General features: G+C 40.7%; 1 protein-coding gene across 4 annotated transcripts in view; it reads right to left on the bottom strand.

Annotated features, from left to right (window-relative positions):
• Positions 1-765: 765 nt before the first annotated feature.
• LOC137969798 (uncharacterized) overlaps positions 766-16,323 on the bottom strand; it is an 86,660-nt gene continuing 71,102 nt past the window's right edge. For 3 of the 4 annotated variants that reach the window (XM_068816165.1, XM_068816164.1, XM_068816163.1), the window contains exons 42-54: positions 15,265-15,318; positions 14,947-15,027; positions 14,799-14,851; positions 13,319-13,453; positions 10,503-10,578; positions 10,124-10,184; positions 8,407-8,498; positions 8,280-8,327; positions 7,538-7,660; positions 6,461-6,538; positions 5,719-5,767; positions 3,192-3,290; positions 766-2,806 (exon numbers count right to left, since the gene is read on the bottom strand). In XM_068816165.1, coding sequence (XP_068672266.1) covers positions 2,676-2,806; positions 3,192-3,290; positions 5,719-5,767; positions 6,461-6,538; positions 7,538-7,660; positions 8,280-8,327; positions 8,407-8,498; positions 10,124-10,184; positions 10,503-10,578; positions 13,319-13,453; positions 14,799-14,851; positions 14,947-15,027; positions 15,265-15,318 — 1,080 coding nt within the window. In that variant the 3' untranslated portion in view covers positions 766-2,675. Of the gene's footprint in view, positions 2,807-3,191; positions 3,291-5,718; positions 5,768-6,460; positions 6,539-7,537; positions 7,661-8,279; positions 8,328-8,406; positions 8,499-10,123; positions 10,185-10,502; positions 10,579-13,318; positions 13,454-14,798; positions 14,852-14,946; positions 15,028-15,264; positions 15,319-16,323 lie in introns of those variants that run through there. The other variant, XR_011116724.1, reaches the window with a different exon arrangement.

Genomic DNA, 16,323 nt, shown 5'->3' with positions numbered 1-16,323 from the left:
CTTTTAAAGAACTGATATCCCGCATAAAATAAAGCCATTCCTTTACGCAATCAGCAGGTGCAACAGCAGGGGGAAACAGAGAAAGGGCAATCAGCTTCTATTATAAGCTTAAGGTTTTAGTCTTCTCGCTACGAGGGATCTTTAAGAGCATTTTAAAAACGTGATTTTCGTATATGACAAACGAGATCACGTTACGTTTAGTCTAGTGCAAAATCTAAATCTGGGCTTAATCTTCTCAACAAGAAAGAACGAAGCAGTGAGTCCCAATTAGTACAGGATTGACCAACTTAGAACACGACGTGCTTTAAGCTCTTATAAGGTGGTGTTTTTCTTGAATGATAGTCGAGACAGTGCGAGGTAGATGTCCTCTTATATGCGAGCGACAGTTCACCTCTCGCTCTCTCAGAATCGCACTAGTTTGGCCTTCATTACAAGAAAAGGCCGGAAATTGCAAGCAGACAAAACGTTGGAAATTTCTAGGACTTTTTGACCAAGACCTCAATATCGAATAAATATCGTTACCGGTATAAAGGGTTCGTGAAAAGGCAGAGAGGGGAAGCATGCCGAAATTGCAAAAGAAAAACACCACTGAGCACGAACGAGCGACTTCAGCTTGCTTTTCAGCGGAATTTTGGCTATGGTCAAGATAAGACACGAAAGAATTTACATTGCGGATTTTTTAAGTGTTTTATCTGTGGCAGCCAACATAAACATGTGTAATCGCGGGAAGACCATCTTGAAAATCACGCCACAAAACACATTGAACTGATCATTTTATTGGCCAAAAATCAATCACTCAATCAATAAATAAATAAATACACATTTTAATTTTTCTTGAATTGTATTTGCTAAACGTGACAAAACCACCCCGGTACTAGGTTGTTTACAGTGCAACCCAATACTGACAAAGGAAGGAGGTAGTGTCTTAACAAATTGTGGTGTGGCGTTCGTGGGCAATGAAACACGAAAACTTAGCGGCTTTATCAAACCACCGCAAGAAAGATTTGTGAACTGGCATTTACATCGTTAGCTCTTCGTCGGAGCCGAATAGGCTACAGTTGAGAAGCGCAAAATACCCGCCGGCTTAATTCAAAGATATTTTTGCGCGGTTTACTGAATATGCGGGAAAAGCAGATCTTAACAAGTGTTATTGAAACCCAAAAAGAAAATTGGGGTTAACCGCGCATTTTTCAAACACAATTAATCAACAATATTGGTAAAAAGCTTTAAAATACAAAGCAATGTATGGCGTTAATATTCCAAATTGAAGTTTAATTATCTCTGAAAAATGCATGGCTACCCCCAATTTTCTTTTTGGATACCAAGATCACTTGGTAAGTTCTGCACATAGTTTTGAACCACGCAAAAGTATCCCTGTTTAATAGCACTAGCAATAGGAAATCCGAGTATCTCGAGATGCGCAGAACGTATGCGCAATAACAATAGAAGGCACCGTCCTTTAAAAGTACTGAGTGTAAAGCTACTTATCATAATGAAGGGCGTTCCACTCTAGTCCGCACGTTACGGTAGTGTTCGACACTTACTTTCTTACTAATTTGCCCTTTGGGCAACCAGTTTTGTTTTTTGGTTGCTAATGGCTTTTTTTCGGTTGCCCACCTTCTAAAGACCTGTTGACCATTAAAACTCAAAGGAGGATTGCAAAAATGTTAATTTTGTGTAAAATGTGTGTAAATTGGGTTTGACAGACCAACGCGACTCCTTCTGTGTGTCCATAGTGTTCTAGTAACCTTCACAGTTTTGCTTCGACAAGCATATCTTTAAGCGATTTTCCCTTTCTATTAGAGATCAAGGGAGATCCCTTATTCCTTAAATATCTCTGATATTCGGCTGGTTTTGAATTAAATGCCATTTGTCCCGAATAGTATGCTCTTTAAGCCTTTCAAAGCTGGTTGAAATTGCGTGACAAAAGGTAAAATTTTCTTGTGCGCTTGTTCGATAATCGAAGCGTATTTGGCGGGGCGAAAACTGAGTTCGATTGTAACAAGCATTCTCTTCGCGCGGAGAAAGATCGCGGATACAACTATGTTCCTCCTTCCAATCTGTTTTGAGGTTTGTACCATTATATTTTTAACAGGAAAATAAATGACAGCAAAGAGATGTAAAGTTGCTTATGTTTTTTTATCGTGTTTGCGGTGACTACGTCATATTACTAGTCACTTTCTTCGTTGCAAATCAAATCGTTCCACAAAATATCAGTCGAACAACAAAAATTCTGATTGCCCGATCGGGCAAACCTTACTTTCCCACGGATATATTTCGCTTGCCCCGGGCAATCGGGCAAGCTTTCGTGTCGAACACTCCGTTGTGTCATCAACTAATTGGCGCATAATTAGTAAATAGCTCTATTAAAAACAAAGCGTTTTATGCTGGAAGACCATTCTATTGAGCGAAAATTATATATATTACAGATATATACAAATGCTATTTGCCCGATACAACCACAATGGGATTAAACAATATCTTAACAGAGAGTAATTGAGTTACATGCGCCTACTGCAGAAGGAATCGAATTAAGTTTCCGGCACCTAGTTGGAAACAGCCGCCACTTTGCTGGTTTGGCAAGGTGGAGCAGAAAATTCTAGAGTAACCTTTACATGTATGGATAACGAAACGCTTGTTAATGACAAACAGTTTGTATGCCTGCGGCTGACATTTCAGTGTTTTCTAGTCTGGATGACTATTGCTCGCTTGTAGTCTTCGAGGGCTGCCGCCTTCTTGCCTTGTTTGCCAAGCACATCTGCTCGACGCTTGTAAACAAGAGCATCTCCAGGCTTGAGACTCAAGGCTACAGAAAACAAACAAACAAACAAACAATAAACTAATAGATCAAGGAGAACAAATAAGAAACCCTGCCAAACTCGACCAGCTTCGTATCCTGGTAGATGTAGACTTGGGGAGGGGTGGTTCAGTGAATTCGGAGAAACTTGGAACAAAGAACCCTTTGAAACCAATTATCATTAATGATATTTAATGGGCTAGGTATTGGAGTGGGTAGAGCCAGCAGGATTAAATGACTGAATTCCTCAGTGGGGGGCGGAAACGTACAGCACTGGCAAAAACGATTACTAATGGCGTAATGGGTAAGCGACAGACGACGATACAACTGAACAGGGAGGTTGGAAAATGCTTTTCCTCAAAGTGCATATGGGAAAATTAAATTCAACGTTTACCTCGAGTGTAATCCTCTTCAGATTCTTTGTATTTTCTCAGTGACGCGTAAAGGTTTCCACGGTTGAAATACACGTGGGCTGCGTACGGATTCAGTTCAACTTCAAAGAAAACACACAAAGGAAGAAATCTATGAGGCGAGCTCGTCTTTAAGTGGTTACGGATAAAAAAGAGCGCACCTAAAAACGCACATGCAAAAAGAAAAATCTGGAAATGTGGCCCGGGTTCACACTTGATGTTGTGACCGGTCCGCAACAGAGGAAGTGTAAATTTAACCTGTAAGGGCTCTGTAATGATCCGTTTTCCGGTCATGCAAAGGACGTTTCCTTTTACCAGTGAACATTTACACTTCCGCTGTTGCGGCGTTTCACCTTGACCCGCACGTTTGTGCTTGAAAAAACTTTTATTTGAAACTTTGGCAACCAGACCAAACCGGCTAGGGCAAGGCTATTGCTTTAACACCATTTAATAGGCGATTTTTCCCTTAAACGCACGCTGTGCTAAGTTTACTTCCCTAGAATCTTGGACTGGACTTGACAACTATTGGATTTTGAACTCCGGTTATCGGACATGACCTTCAAACGTCAGGATTGACTTTGTTTATAAACCATTTTGTAAACCCTGGGATTGACTACTACGACGAAAATTTTTGGTTTTCCTTTCGAATTTTTTAAACGTCAATTAAGTCAATATGTTCAAAATAATACAATGCATTTAAATTTGGAACGATAGAAGCGAGATAAATCGGGAAATAGCCAGCCAAAAACCGCTACTCGTCCATTACTCGGACGGCATTGGAGAAGCCTGCGATATTTTGTAAGCGATCTTCACGCAAGACTTGGCTCGTGACGTCATACGCGCATCGCTTCGTGGGCGTTTGACAAAGCGAACAAGGCGATCTCTCACATCTCATAGACGGCATGGGAAATTAGCCGCGTATATTTTGAGCGTTGCGCATATGACGTCAAACCCCAGGCGATCCAGCTGGACCCAACCCTTTTCCTTGCTCACGGTCATTTGCCGTTCGAGTAATGGCGGACAGCGAAAACCGAAAAACTACGTTACAACAATCATACTTTCCGTGGGAATTTTGAGATAAAAATTGGCATGATACCTATTTAGTACGTCTATTTTCAAAATCTAGAGAAAAAAGGACATGCAAAATTTTCATCGTAGTAGCACTTTAATAATCTGAGATTACTACTACTACTACTACTAGTCTTAAATCTATATATTTGTCCTTCTTGTGTTAAGTTATCATTGTCATTGTTCCTGGGTTGCATATCGTTCTCTCTATGAAGATCCATTCTTTATCCTTCTTATCCAATACAATGATATCCGGTCTACTTGAGCCATTCATTGGACATTTTTTCCAATTTCCAGGGTATGTCCCACACGATCTTTGCTTGGTTGTTCTCTTGGCTTGGTTGTGGGTAAGATTGCTTCAGTGTACCACGGGGTAGAATACTCAGATTCTTCACATCCGTATGTTTCCAGTAAAGCATGGTAAACGGGGCGCATCATTCTGTCGTGTCGTGCTTTATACAATGACTGTGCTATGTGCGAAAAGCCACAAAGTACGTGTCAACACTGTCTCCTCATCTTTAGAATAGAGTCGGCTGGACAATTCGTCGGCTTGTTCGTGTAACATTTGTGATCTGCAGGTCTTTGTGTTAAGGAGTTGCTGTCTAATGCTTGTATCTGCTAACATGACTATATTCGGAATGTTCTCCCACTGCCTAAAGATGTCGTATGAGTGGACTGATACTTCTGGATCCAGCCAGTGTTGAGTCACTTCATACTTGCTTTATGGATGATGTGTTCTATTTTCCTGAGTTCTTTAACGTTCACTATTGTTACGTTGTCAGTGTCCTCCAAGACAGTTGCGTCATCCTCTAAGTGGCAATTAAGTTCTTGTTGGAGGATGACCGAAGGTCTTCAGTCGAAACGTCTTTAGGATGATCAAGTTTTTAGTCAACGTCGTTTGACGTTGAGATAAGTCAGTATCCAACATTTTTTATAGTAATTATGCAAATTCCTGACTGCAATTTCAGCATATTTCTTGTTGTTCTGCATACCTTTTGGAATCTGTAAAATACTGACCGCAAGTTTCTCTTTTCTTTAATTATTTGACTAGTTTAATGTGTGGATCGTCACTTTTGTTTATGTAATGAGCTAAATTAAGCTTGGTATTCTTGTACAGTGACTCTACTTCAATTAACTCTTTTCCTTCTTTTCTTGTTGTTGTTGTTGTTGTTGTTGTTGTTGTTATTATTATTATTATTATTATTATTATTATTATTATTATTATGCAGGCGTGAATGAGAATTGAACCCATGACCTATTGGGCAGTTCCAAAATACCATAATACTCTTTGTTTGCCCTCCAAAAATTTGCATAGGCATTGTTTTTAATTTCTCTTGGGACTATTGCAAGTCCAAAGAAACGATGCTACGCGACATCGATGCAGTGCTTTACAAACCGGACAAACGTGGGCTGTCACTTACAGCACGTGAGTCACGTTCTTACCCGCTCGATTGAAATCCTGTACAGCTCCTCTGGTATCCTTTAGCATAACCTAAGCAAAAGCGAAAAGGTGTCACAATTTGAGGAATGCGAACTAAAAGAACCTAGATTCTTAGTGATGAGAGCTGTAGCATACTGACACTCCTCCTATTCTTACCTCTTAGGAAGTTGGCGTAGAGGTCATCAACAGCGCCTCCCCGCACCACTGAAATCGTATGTGGGCTGAGTTTCAGTCGATCTCAACCTGACTCGAGGATTTTCCTTCGGGTGCTCTGGTTTTCCTCCCTCATCAAAAATCGACTCGTAGATAATTACACCTGGCTATGGTGCTGTTAGCTCTAGATCTTACATGGACCGTATAGCAACTGCTATAGAAGTACCTTATCTATTATAGGCTTTCAGCCCATCAATAAAAAAGAGCGCGTTGAGCTGCGCCCTTCGTAACTCAGTCCCTGATTGACTGCAGGGCCGATTTCTTTCTTTTTTTTTTTCTCATCTTGATAGCATCCCACTTCTTAACGGGGGTAACTCTTACCGATACCTAATCCAATCCTCCCCCCGTCGACCGGCGAGTACCCCATTCCATGAGTGTGCTCAGATTTGACTTGGCAACCAAACGTTGCATCATGATAACGAAATCTGTTTAACTCTCTCAATCAGTATTTCTCTTCAAATCCTGGTTTCAATGGATTGTAAATACAGACATCAATACCATTTTTGTTTCACGCAACATGATCATATGTACCTTGGTTATAGCACGATTGAGTATAGCGGATTCATCATCTGCATACCAGGACAATGCTTTGTTGAAATAACTCAACGCCTTCAAATAGGAAACAAGACAAACACGTTATAAAAGGTTTGGCAAAGAGCAAAATGCAAGATGAAAACCGAAACTTCATTTTGAAATCATCAAATAGGTCACTTTCGAAAATACCTTAATACTCTTTGCTTGTCCCCCAAAATTTTGCATAAGCATTGTCTTTGTTTTCTCTTGTCCCGAGAGAAACTGGAAATTAAACAATGCTTATGCAAAATTTTTTTTTGGGGGGGGGGGGGGGCAAACAAAGATTATTATGGTATTTTCGGAAGTGGCCAATGAACCAAAAGTGTACCCATAAACGACTCGAACAAAAAAAAACAAGTCAAAAGCACACAGCGTTCACTCCAACGTAAGTGAACCAGGTTGGGCTACCGTGGTTGAACCTGATTGGGCCAACATATTTGAACTTGGCCGTTTTACTTCAACGTAGTTTAACTAGTCATGAGCTTAATTGGGCCTACGTAGTGGAACTTGGTTACCAACGTAGTTGAACCTGGTTGGGCCCACACAGTGTAACATACTAGTTGTCTCAACGAAGTTTAACCTGGATAGCGTCCTGAATACACGCATAGGGAGTTAAGACAAGACCGTCTCCTTCTGAATTTTCATTTTACAGTTTGCTACATTTATCTTTTCTTGCTTAAAAACTGCGTGAAATGATCAAATTTACATTTGTATAGAGTTTGTTAGCACATAATGACGATAATATTCCAATTCTCCAGCTCTCTATACTTGCAGCCCATCCACAGCCGTTCTATTCCTGGACAGATAAGGTACAACAGCACTAACGCGGACATGAAATCTGGAATGGCGTGCAGGAATACGACGTCCACGTTGGCATGGCAGCGTTGCAGATTTGCTAACGTGTCTTTTGCCGGGATGAGTGCCGTATTGTTGTATCTCTTGGCCCGCAGGTACCGCGTGAGGATGGCTAACATTGTGCGAAAATTGTTCCTAAGCTCATCAAATCAGCTACTGTTCCACTCAGTGACAACTGACCTGCTGAAACTGCCGCTGTCTGAAGTACACATTAGCTGCATTGTAGTAAGCCAGTGCATAGGATGGATCTGTCTTAACTGCAGCCTGATAGTCTCGAATGGCATTCACAAAGTCACCCATAAACTGTGTGGACAAGCAAATTACGCAAAGGCAGCATAATCGGTCAACATACGACTTGCTATAAACAAATGTTATAACTTGTAAAACGTCCTTTTTACCAACCTTTAATCCACCGAGTAATACAGCGTAAACAAAAGGGATTGATGCTCAGAAAAAGTTTTGTTTAATTGTGACACCAAAGACGAATTACGGGTTATGTTTTTCATTTCATTTTGTAGTACAACCCGGTGTGGCACACGACACGAATACGTTTTGCAACTGGGATCCCTCTATTTGACTCAAGCTTGTTGTCATAGATGCAATGGCCTCGTAGGCAATTCTATACCATCACGTTTTATATAATAAGGCCAATAATGCACGCATTTTGATTGGTTCTCACTTATGATCTATGTTAAGACAGACGCATAGCTGACGTCATCAGAAAAAAAAACCTTTAATTCTTTATTATACAAAACAAATGGATTCAATGTTTCCGTGTTCATATATCACGTCAAATATGGTAAGAACTGCGGGACACACGCGGCTATCAACTCGTTTGCCACTTCTTTCTTCTTATCACATTTTGACGTCCTCTGTGATCTATTCCTGAACAGACGCGCGCCAACATGGAACATACGCTTACCTGGTGAACGACTCCGCGGTTTGTCAACAGCTCCGCAGTCTTTGAGATCTGCATTGAAAAGAAAAGTAAACAATGAGATCTTAATCTTGATTGGGGTTGATATGAAACACTTCGTTTGTTACCACACCTTGATAGCGTCATTCATATCAACAAAGGCACCAAACGTGTTCCCCATCTGTAAGTTCACCACCGCACGCCCTTCCAGAGCTGACTGACACCCTGTAATTACAGAAAACGCATCATGAGATCTGCACACTGGATATCAACTTTAATTATAACATCGCATTGTTGCAATGCCGCTGCCTGTCAGGATGATCGGGTTGTGCTATCCCTCGGCATCTGGTTGGCAACTTTCCCCTTATGGATCTCGCCCCCCTTTAAGGGTTTTTTTTCCCCAGGGATATAGCTTCCCTGCCAGGAAAAACAACTAAAAAGCCCAAGGCAAGCGGAGCTGCTTCCGAGTTGGAGGGTAGGTATTAGCGCGCCAAACCAATGAAATTTAGGGTATACATAAATTTGCGCCATAATCTTCAACAACATTCTGACAATAAAAGAGATCTGGAAGTTGTTCTACTTTGAGTTCCAGTCATAAACGTAAAAATTCTCTTGGCTGCATCACAAACAGCCCTTGCACTTTAATCACGCTTTTCAAACTTCATAATTCGCAATATGCAAGCTAACAATCCGTTTGCAAATGCAATGTTTATCGCCACAACTCGATGCAATGATTTTCATGGCGGCTGAGAGTCGCAGTTAAAAAAATCGAAACTGGAACCCAAAAGCGATGTTAGTACCGTTTTACCGTCAATATTCACTGCGAGATTGCGAGGGTTTCGATCTTGATGCAATCGCAACAAAAATTGCATCGAGTTGCGGCGACAAAAATCGCATTTGATAACGGCCTTTTGAAATGCGAAGTGACTGGCATGAGAAAAAAGAAGGCTCGAAAGGGTTTCCTGACCCCGCGGAGAATGGATCCCAAGATACTGACAAGCAATTTCCCCGCTAGAAAAATGTGGGGGAACTGACCGCGAAAATTGGAAATATAGCTTGTTAGGTTTGGGCAAAGTTAATAGAGGGGAATGGTTATGAAACCCGACAGCTTTCTTTGTTGTAGGTTTTTGTTCTCTTTTTTGGCCTTGACCGTGCACAAAACACAATAGTTGTTTACCCCGTACTGAGGAACTAACCAGTAGAGACGTGTTGACTACGTAATTCATGCATAGTGTATGAGGAAAAACAAAAGATTGTGCACGGTCGTGGACTTTCCAACCTAAATCTTGGCATCTTTGTTTGCTCCTTTGATGTTTGCCGAGCTTCCAAACCAGTCCTCTCTATTAACTATGGTTTGGGTAGCAAGTATTTCGAGGGTCAGCTCGATGAAGTACCTTGATATTTTTAAACAAAGAAAATTCCTTGTTTCGCGTTCTCAAATAATATTGAAGTTAAAAAACTATTGTGTGGAATTCATTATCTTGCAGCTTTTTCTATTGGGTATTAATCTACTGGGTAGTTTTTTTTCCAGTATCACGTATTGGGCTGGAGAATTTCATTGGGTTTAAGAAATTTAAAAACTTAATACTAGGTCAACAAATTGGTTTTTGAGACATTTACAAAAAATGAAATTTCGCGGGTCGTTTAGAAATGCTGCACCGTTGCCTTGGCAACAGTTGATGCCTTGCGGGCACCCATAAGTAGTTCATACAGACGTCAATTTGTTGCCTTTTTGAGCGGATCTGTAAAATCTTATCAATGGCAACCCACTGCTCATCGTGGGTAACCCTTTCGAGTCTCCCTGCCTAACATAACACTGCTTATGGAGTGTGATGACTTTCCGAAATAACCTGAATCGATAGTTATTGCAGAAGAAAACAAGTTCCAAGCAGACTGGAATCTCCCTTCCACCTGAAATGACAAGGAGCAAAAAAACCTGAAAAGGATTTCATTCTTTAATGATGAGTCGATAGCATTTCACTGTACGCGCACGTCTTTCTTTTGTACATCGAGAAAAAAAAAACGTCTACTACTTTATCATTAGTCAAGAAGTAGGTTGATCTTTTAGTCACTGGCTTGCAAGGCACAGTTTTCTTCAGCAAGGCTGAACATCTGCTCGTCCTTTTCCCAACCCTCTTTATGGATGCCACAAAACGCTCCATCAAAGACCGTGAGATCCCAATATATGAAAAAAGAGGCTTCCCAAGAGAGTTTTGTCCAGCTTCTTACCTGCAGGTTATATCCTAAATTCACTCGCGCGGACAAACACAGTGGATCTATATGAAGAGCTTTTAAATAATCACGCCTGAAACGAAAGATGAACAGTATCATGTGGTTATTCATATATGTTACCCAGCTTGACTATCATTCAACTGATCTTATCAGAAAAGAGTGCGAGACAAAGCGCTAATTATTGTCTGAGTAACTTCTGTGGGTGGCAGATCAATAGATTCGCCGCCGTCCCAAAGGAGTTACCCAGACCCCACGGGAAGAATTAGCACTTTATTTCCCCGTCCTTTTCCGATAAGGCCAATTACACTCATTCTTATTTTAACTCAACCAAATGTATTTACAATTACCTCAAGGTAGTTGATTTTAAGACAATTATACTATATAAATACGAGTTGATAATATTAACCCTTCGCCTCTCAGGAGTGATCGATACCGCGAACTCTCCTCACAACTTCAATGAAATGTCAGTCAGACAGGTACTGAAAATGAAGATTACCATCAGCTTAAGAGGTGTGATTTTGATTTTGATTTATAACGCGCACTCTGAATGGTTAAAACAGCGTGCTTTACGAGAGTACAGATGCAAGGCTGACGCCACTCGTAGACGTTTTCTTAACATTTCAGCCGAATACGTGATGAAATTAAACAATTCTTCCGTCATTATACAGTGTAAAACAAATAAAGAAGCCTTGCCTGTGATCTGTTTTGAGGATCTTCTTTTCATAAATTCGACTGTAGTTCATTCATACAGCACAACGAATGGCAGCAGCAGTTTGTTTACCTTCCAGACCAGCCACACTCATTAAGCAGATTGTTTTCCAGTTGTTCAGGTTTCATGGGCGAAAATTCAGCCGGATTTTACTGAACAATTTGCTTTTCGATCCCGCTTTTAGACTGAACAAATACTTAGACTCGTCTGCTAGCTGACTTTGAACTTGCTTTTGATGGTTTGACTTTTTGACAGCTTTGGTCGCGTTTAACAAATAAAATGTTTTGAACCATTCTAACAAGAACTGTGATTGGTCTGTTTTAGCGTACTTTATGAAAGTACAGATGCACGTCTGACGCCCTCGAAAGATTAGGAAAATGAAGATTTCCGAAAGTTTAGCCAAATTCGAGCGGAAATTAAGAAATTCTTTACTATAAAACAAATAAAGAACCCTCAGCAGTGATCTTCTCTGTTGTAAAGCACTTAGGAAGCGGATAGAGCACTCAAAAAGTGGGGAAAACACTCGACTCTACGTCTGGTGTTTCCCCTACACTTGTTTCGTGCTATATCCGCTTCCTGTGTGCTTTACAACAGAACAGACCACAGGCGAGGCTTCTTTATTTGTTAAATAACACCAAATTCTCATGTTTACCCAACAAAGAAATCCATGATAATAGTTAGGAGAATTAACGTTTCGATTTTGGGAATGAACGGGTTAAGAGTAGAAAACGAACAATAAAGTCCTAGCGTTGCTGTAAACTAAGGCAATTGTCACCTATAAAGCCTACAGGGAACGAGGTTGACCGCGTTTAATACGGTGGCCTGACACCCACGGGTATCCCATAATTCATTGTTGGAGTACTCGAACTAGTAATCCGAAGGTGGTCAGTTCGACTCCTGCAAAGGAACACTCGATCTTTTTTTTTCTGAGTATCCACGGATCATCATCGATAAACTACATCTTTTCATTGATTTACTATACCATCCACAGTCAAAGGATTTTAGTTCTGTAATTAAGCAGGTCAATACCTTGCGAGCAGAATCTCCTTCGATCTTTCTAGGTAAGTTTAGGAAGATCAAAGGAGACTCTGCTCACAGGGTAACAGGTCAATTGTTGACTGATCCAAGTTTAATGGCCCAGGCTCTAGAGCTCATTGGTAGAGCATTCGAAATAGTAATCGGAAGTTTAAGGGTTCGATTCCGATTAAATACAAGTTTTTCTCCAGGATCCCCGAGTTAAAAAACAAATAGATCTACTCAACGTCAGAGGTACCCTAAAATTGAATTTACCAAGAGTTACTACAACCTCCTATGGATTACAATAGTTCAGATATTCCGCTCCTCGAGTATGGAATACGCTGCCTGATGACATTGGAACTTCTGAATCTCTCATAGCTTTTAAGCGCGCCATTCATAATATTACAGTGTAGATTTTACATTTTATTAATTTTTATTTATTTTTTTGTTATTATACTCGGAGATACTAGCTCTCTCGAGCTGCTCTAAATCCGAGTTTAAATAAAGTTGTATGTATGTTGTGTATGTATGCAATAAAGTTGTATGTATGTTGTGTATGTATGCAATTTACAATTTGTTGCTATAAATCAATGACAGAATGTAAGAACCAAAAGTAAAATAATTACCTAGTCATGACAACTAATCGAGTGGGCGACCCAAAAGAAATAAAATTTAGTAGTACTTAGCTAGAAGTGGTACGTCTACATGAATCAGAAAGATCACTTTTGGAGAGCGGAGGGGTTGGCGCAGTGGTAAGATCTCTGCCTTCCAACCCTAAGGTCCCGGGTTCCATTCCCGGTTCTGCCGAGACTGGAATATTTGGCGACCTTCTTTCCCGCTAAAGTTCACTCAGCTTTCCATCCTTCCGAGGTCGGTGAAATGAGTACCAGCATGCATGGACTGCTTAGAAGCGGCTGCAATTTGCGCCTGTATATGCTTCCAGTCCGCTGGGGGTAAATTGATCATTGTAAAGCGCCCTTGAGACGTTAGTGATAGGGGCGCTATATAAATGCACCACTTTACTTTTACTTTACTTTACGTTTTGCCGAGATTTAGGAAAAGGACTAGTGACCACATGCATACATACCGTCCAAGTACAGTGCCATCGTCATGTCCAAAGTCCATCAGTGCATTTCCACGCCCATTGTATGCTTCTACGAAGAAAGGATCAATTCGGAGAGCGTCATTGTACGAGGACACCGATTCCTGCAAACGTTTTAACCTGTTAAACAATCAATGAAAAGAGGGACTGTGTTTTCAGAGGCAATAATAATAAAGTCTAATTTGACAGAAATACGCATTATTGAAGTCATAAACGATATGACGAATGATCTTTCTACTGCATCGTAAACATAAGGAGGCTTGGAAATTTACTTCTCTAGCTCAAATGGTTTTACTAGTTACGCACAGGACTTTTAACATGGAGCATGAGGTGCCACAATATCAGTCACAGGGTTATTTCAATATATATATATATATATAATACTTTTTCGGAGTGAACCTGCACGCACTGGTAACCAAATAAGTAATGAATTTATTCATAAGGACAACGCGTGGCCCAGAGGGTAGGGATTTGCATAAAAATAATACTGATTGTTATCTCGCTCTGACCTCTAACGAAATTTGTCTCAGTCATCATTTGAACACACCAAGATTAATAAAAAACATTTAGCACAGTGGTTGAAAAAAGACTTCCCCCCCCCCCCCCACAGAGCTTGAGCGGTCGGAATTTAACAAATTTTGTTTTTATCATTTCGTTGGTTCCGTGAGCGAACGGAATTTTTTCATACGGCCCGCCCACATGGGGTGGTATCCTTGCGTGATGAGTCGGCGATTACATCACGTGATGAATTGCAGTTTTCTCATGAACTATAGAGTGTTTTCACTTGCGTGATCAGTATGCTTGTTTTTCCACCGAAACCAAAGAAAACGTTTGCATGATAATAGAGCTCAATTCCTGGAGGATTAGTTGGGTACAACAACATGGCCGCCGTTCCATTGTTTAGGAACACCAACATGGCCGCTGTGACGTCACGTGAAAACACTCTATACGACAATTTCCATGAAACCTCTTTCATTTGCATTACCCATGTTGGCTATGGTACACCCACTCGCTAGAAACTGATCTCTAATCTTGCCGCGATTACAGCCATAGCCTGTTCGGTCCATGTGCAAGCATTTCTTAGGTTTTTATATAAATATGACATCAACAACAACACCATCTTTTGCCAGCCCTTTTGGGGAAAAACTGTGCCCTCGGTCTTGAATACCGGCAAGGCCCGCCTCGGGTAACGTTTTTCCTAATACGAAGCTCTTTCTGCGCTTTGTGTCGGCTACGTGTAATTACTTCGAGTTTTGATTGGTTTACCGGATTGTCTCCGTCCTTTTTGATTGGCCAAAGTAAGTTACTTTGGTTTTGGTTTTACGATACTCGATTGAACCTCGCTCTACGATAAACGCAGTGATGTCTTCATGAACACGTCACCTTCAGCCTCCTTTCCATTCACAGGCCAGGTTCAGTACTGACTCAACAGATGGCTTAATCAATGGCTTATTGTGATAAATACCTGTGGTAGCAAAGACCCAACGTGTGACGTATGTGTGGGTTATTCGGCGACACCTTGGCCAACAAAGAAAGAAAACCGTGTTAGTTAAACTAAAGCAACAACCAAACAAACCCTCTGACTTCGAATAATCAAGACTTTATAAACAAACCTCCGATGCAGCAAGGAAGTCTTGCAATGCATTGTCGATGTCGTCTATTTCAAAGTACAGCAGCCCTCGATTTTGTAGCACCTGACAACATGGCAAGGCAACAAGATGTGAACAGGATTAAGCGAAAATATTAGGCTGTATCCAGCAAAGACGAGTACAAGCTCAGTTTCAGTCAGTTATCCATGTTAATGCTAGTCTTTTTACCTGGCGTAGTCCAAAGGTCATTTCTATACTTTGGTGCGTAATCTCGACAGTCACAGCCTGAAGAAATTCCACACTGGACATCGTATATGCCTAAAAGCGTGCGGCAAATCTCACCTTGAGGTTAGGTTCCTCGTCAAGTAACATGACAGTTCCATAATCCATTAGCGCCTATAAAAAATACCAGATAAAAGCTATTTTCAGGAGAAGAAATAAAAATCACGACAGATGCCAAGGACGATACTTGATTAATGAAGACAAAGACAGACCAATAAAGGAAGTAAGGAAGGAAGGAGAAAACCACGTCAAAGAAAGAATTGGCCAGACATTTTCTAGGCAATCACGTAGCGCAATATTTGGGGAAAAGTAAGTCGTTTCTTTGAAAACTAATCTGAATAAGAAAACTTTAAATAGAGCTTGTGGCATTAGGAAGTTAAAGTAGCGAAAACGTCAACGTCAACTTCAAAGTATTACTTTACACCACTATAAGTCTTTCTTCCAACTCGTTCACGCTGAACAATATGGGCGAAGTATCCACTCCCTCACAGAAAAGGAACGATTCACTGTTGTGTGTTTGAGCTGTCGCAGAGTACGGCAACGAAATGTGCTATGATGTGTACTATACATACCTCATTTAACCAACATTATAAGCAATCAAATATTTTCGCTTGCATGCTTCTGGTCTAAACGCGTCACGTGACCGAATATTCTAAAACTGGGGAATATCCGATGATATTCCCGAATTTCCTAAATCTTTTGCTATAGACCATATTCGTATTCTCAGTATAGGACTGGAACTAGCTTGCAATGGAGGCTATGCGGGGGAATATATTAAAAAGTATTTGCATTTGATGGGGGAACGGTTCGCTTTTGTGACGGAAGAAATAACCCTGCTGGTCGATAAAGCGGTACCAGAAAACACCAAAAAATCAACTTCATACGCTGTAAACGTTTTTGACGGTAACTTGAAGCGGTTCGTAAACGTTTCGTCTAATTTAGCTCTGGTCTTGCGAAAAATAATTAAAGGGTAATAAACACAGTAGCCTCCATATGACTTTAAAAGAATGCTCAAATATTTGTCCTTGGACGTCATCTGTTCCTCGAAGTTCACGGTTTTCCTCCTGCTTCGCTCTCGAAAAACTGTTCGCTTCTCGGAACAGATAACGTCCGCGGACA

Source organism: Montipora foliosa, chromosome 9 (genome assembly GCF_036669935.1).
Source record: "Montipora foliosa isolate CH-2021 chromosome 9, ASM3666993v2, whole genome shotgun sequence".
NCBI classification, from domain to species: Eukaryota; Metazoa; Cnidaria; class Anthozoa; order Scleractinia; family Acroporidae; genus Montipora; species Montipora foliosa.
This window is presented reverse-complemented; position numbering and strand designations above follow the sequence as displayed.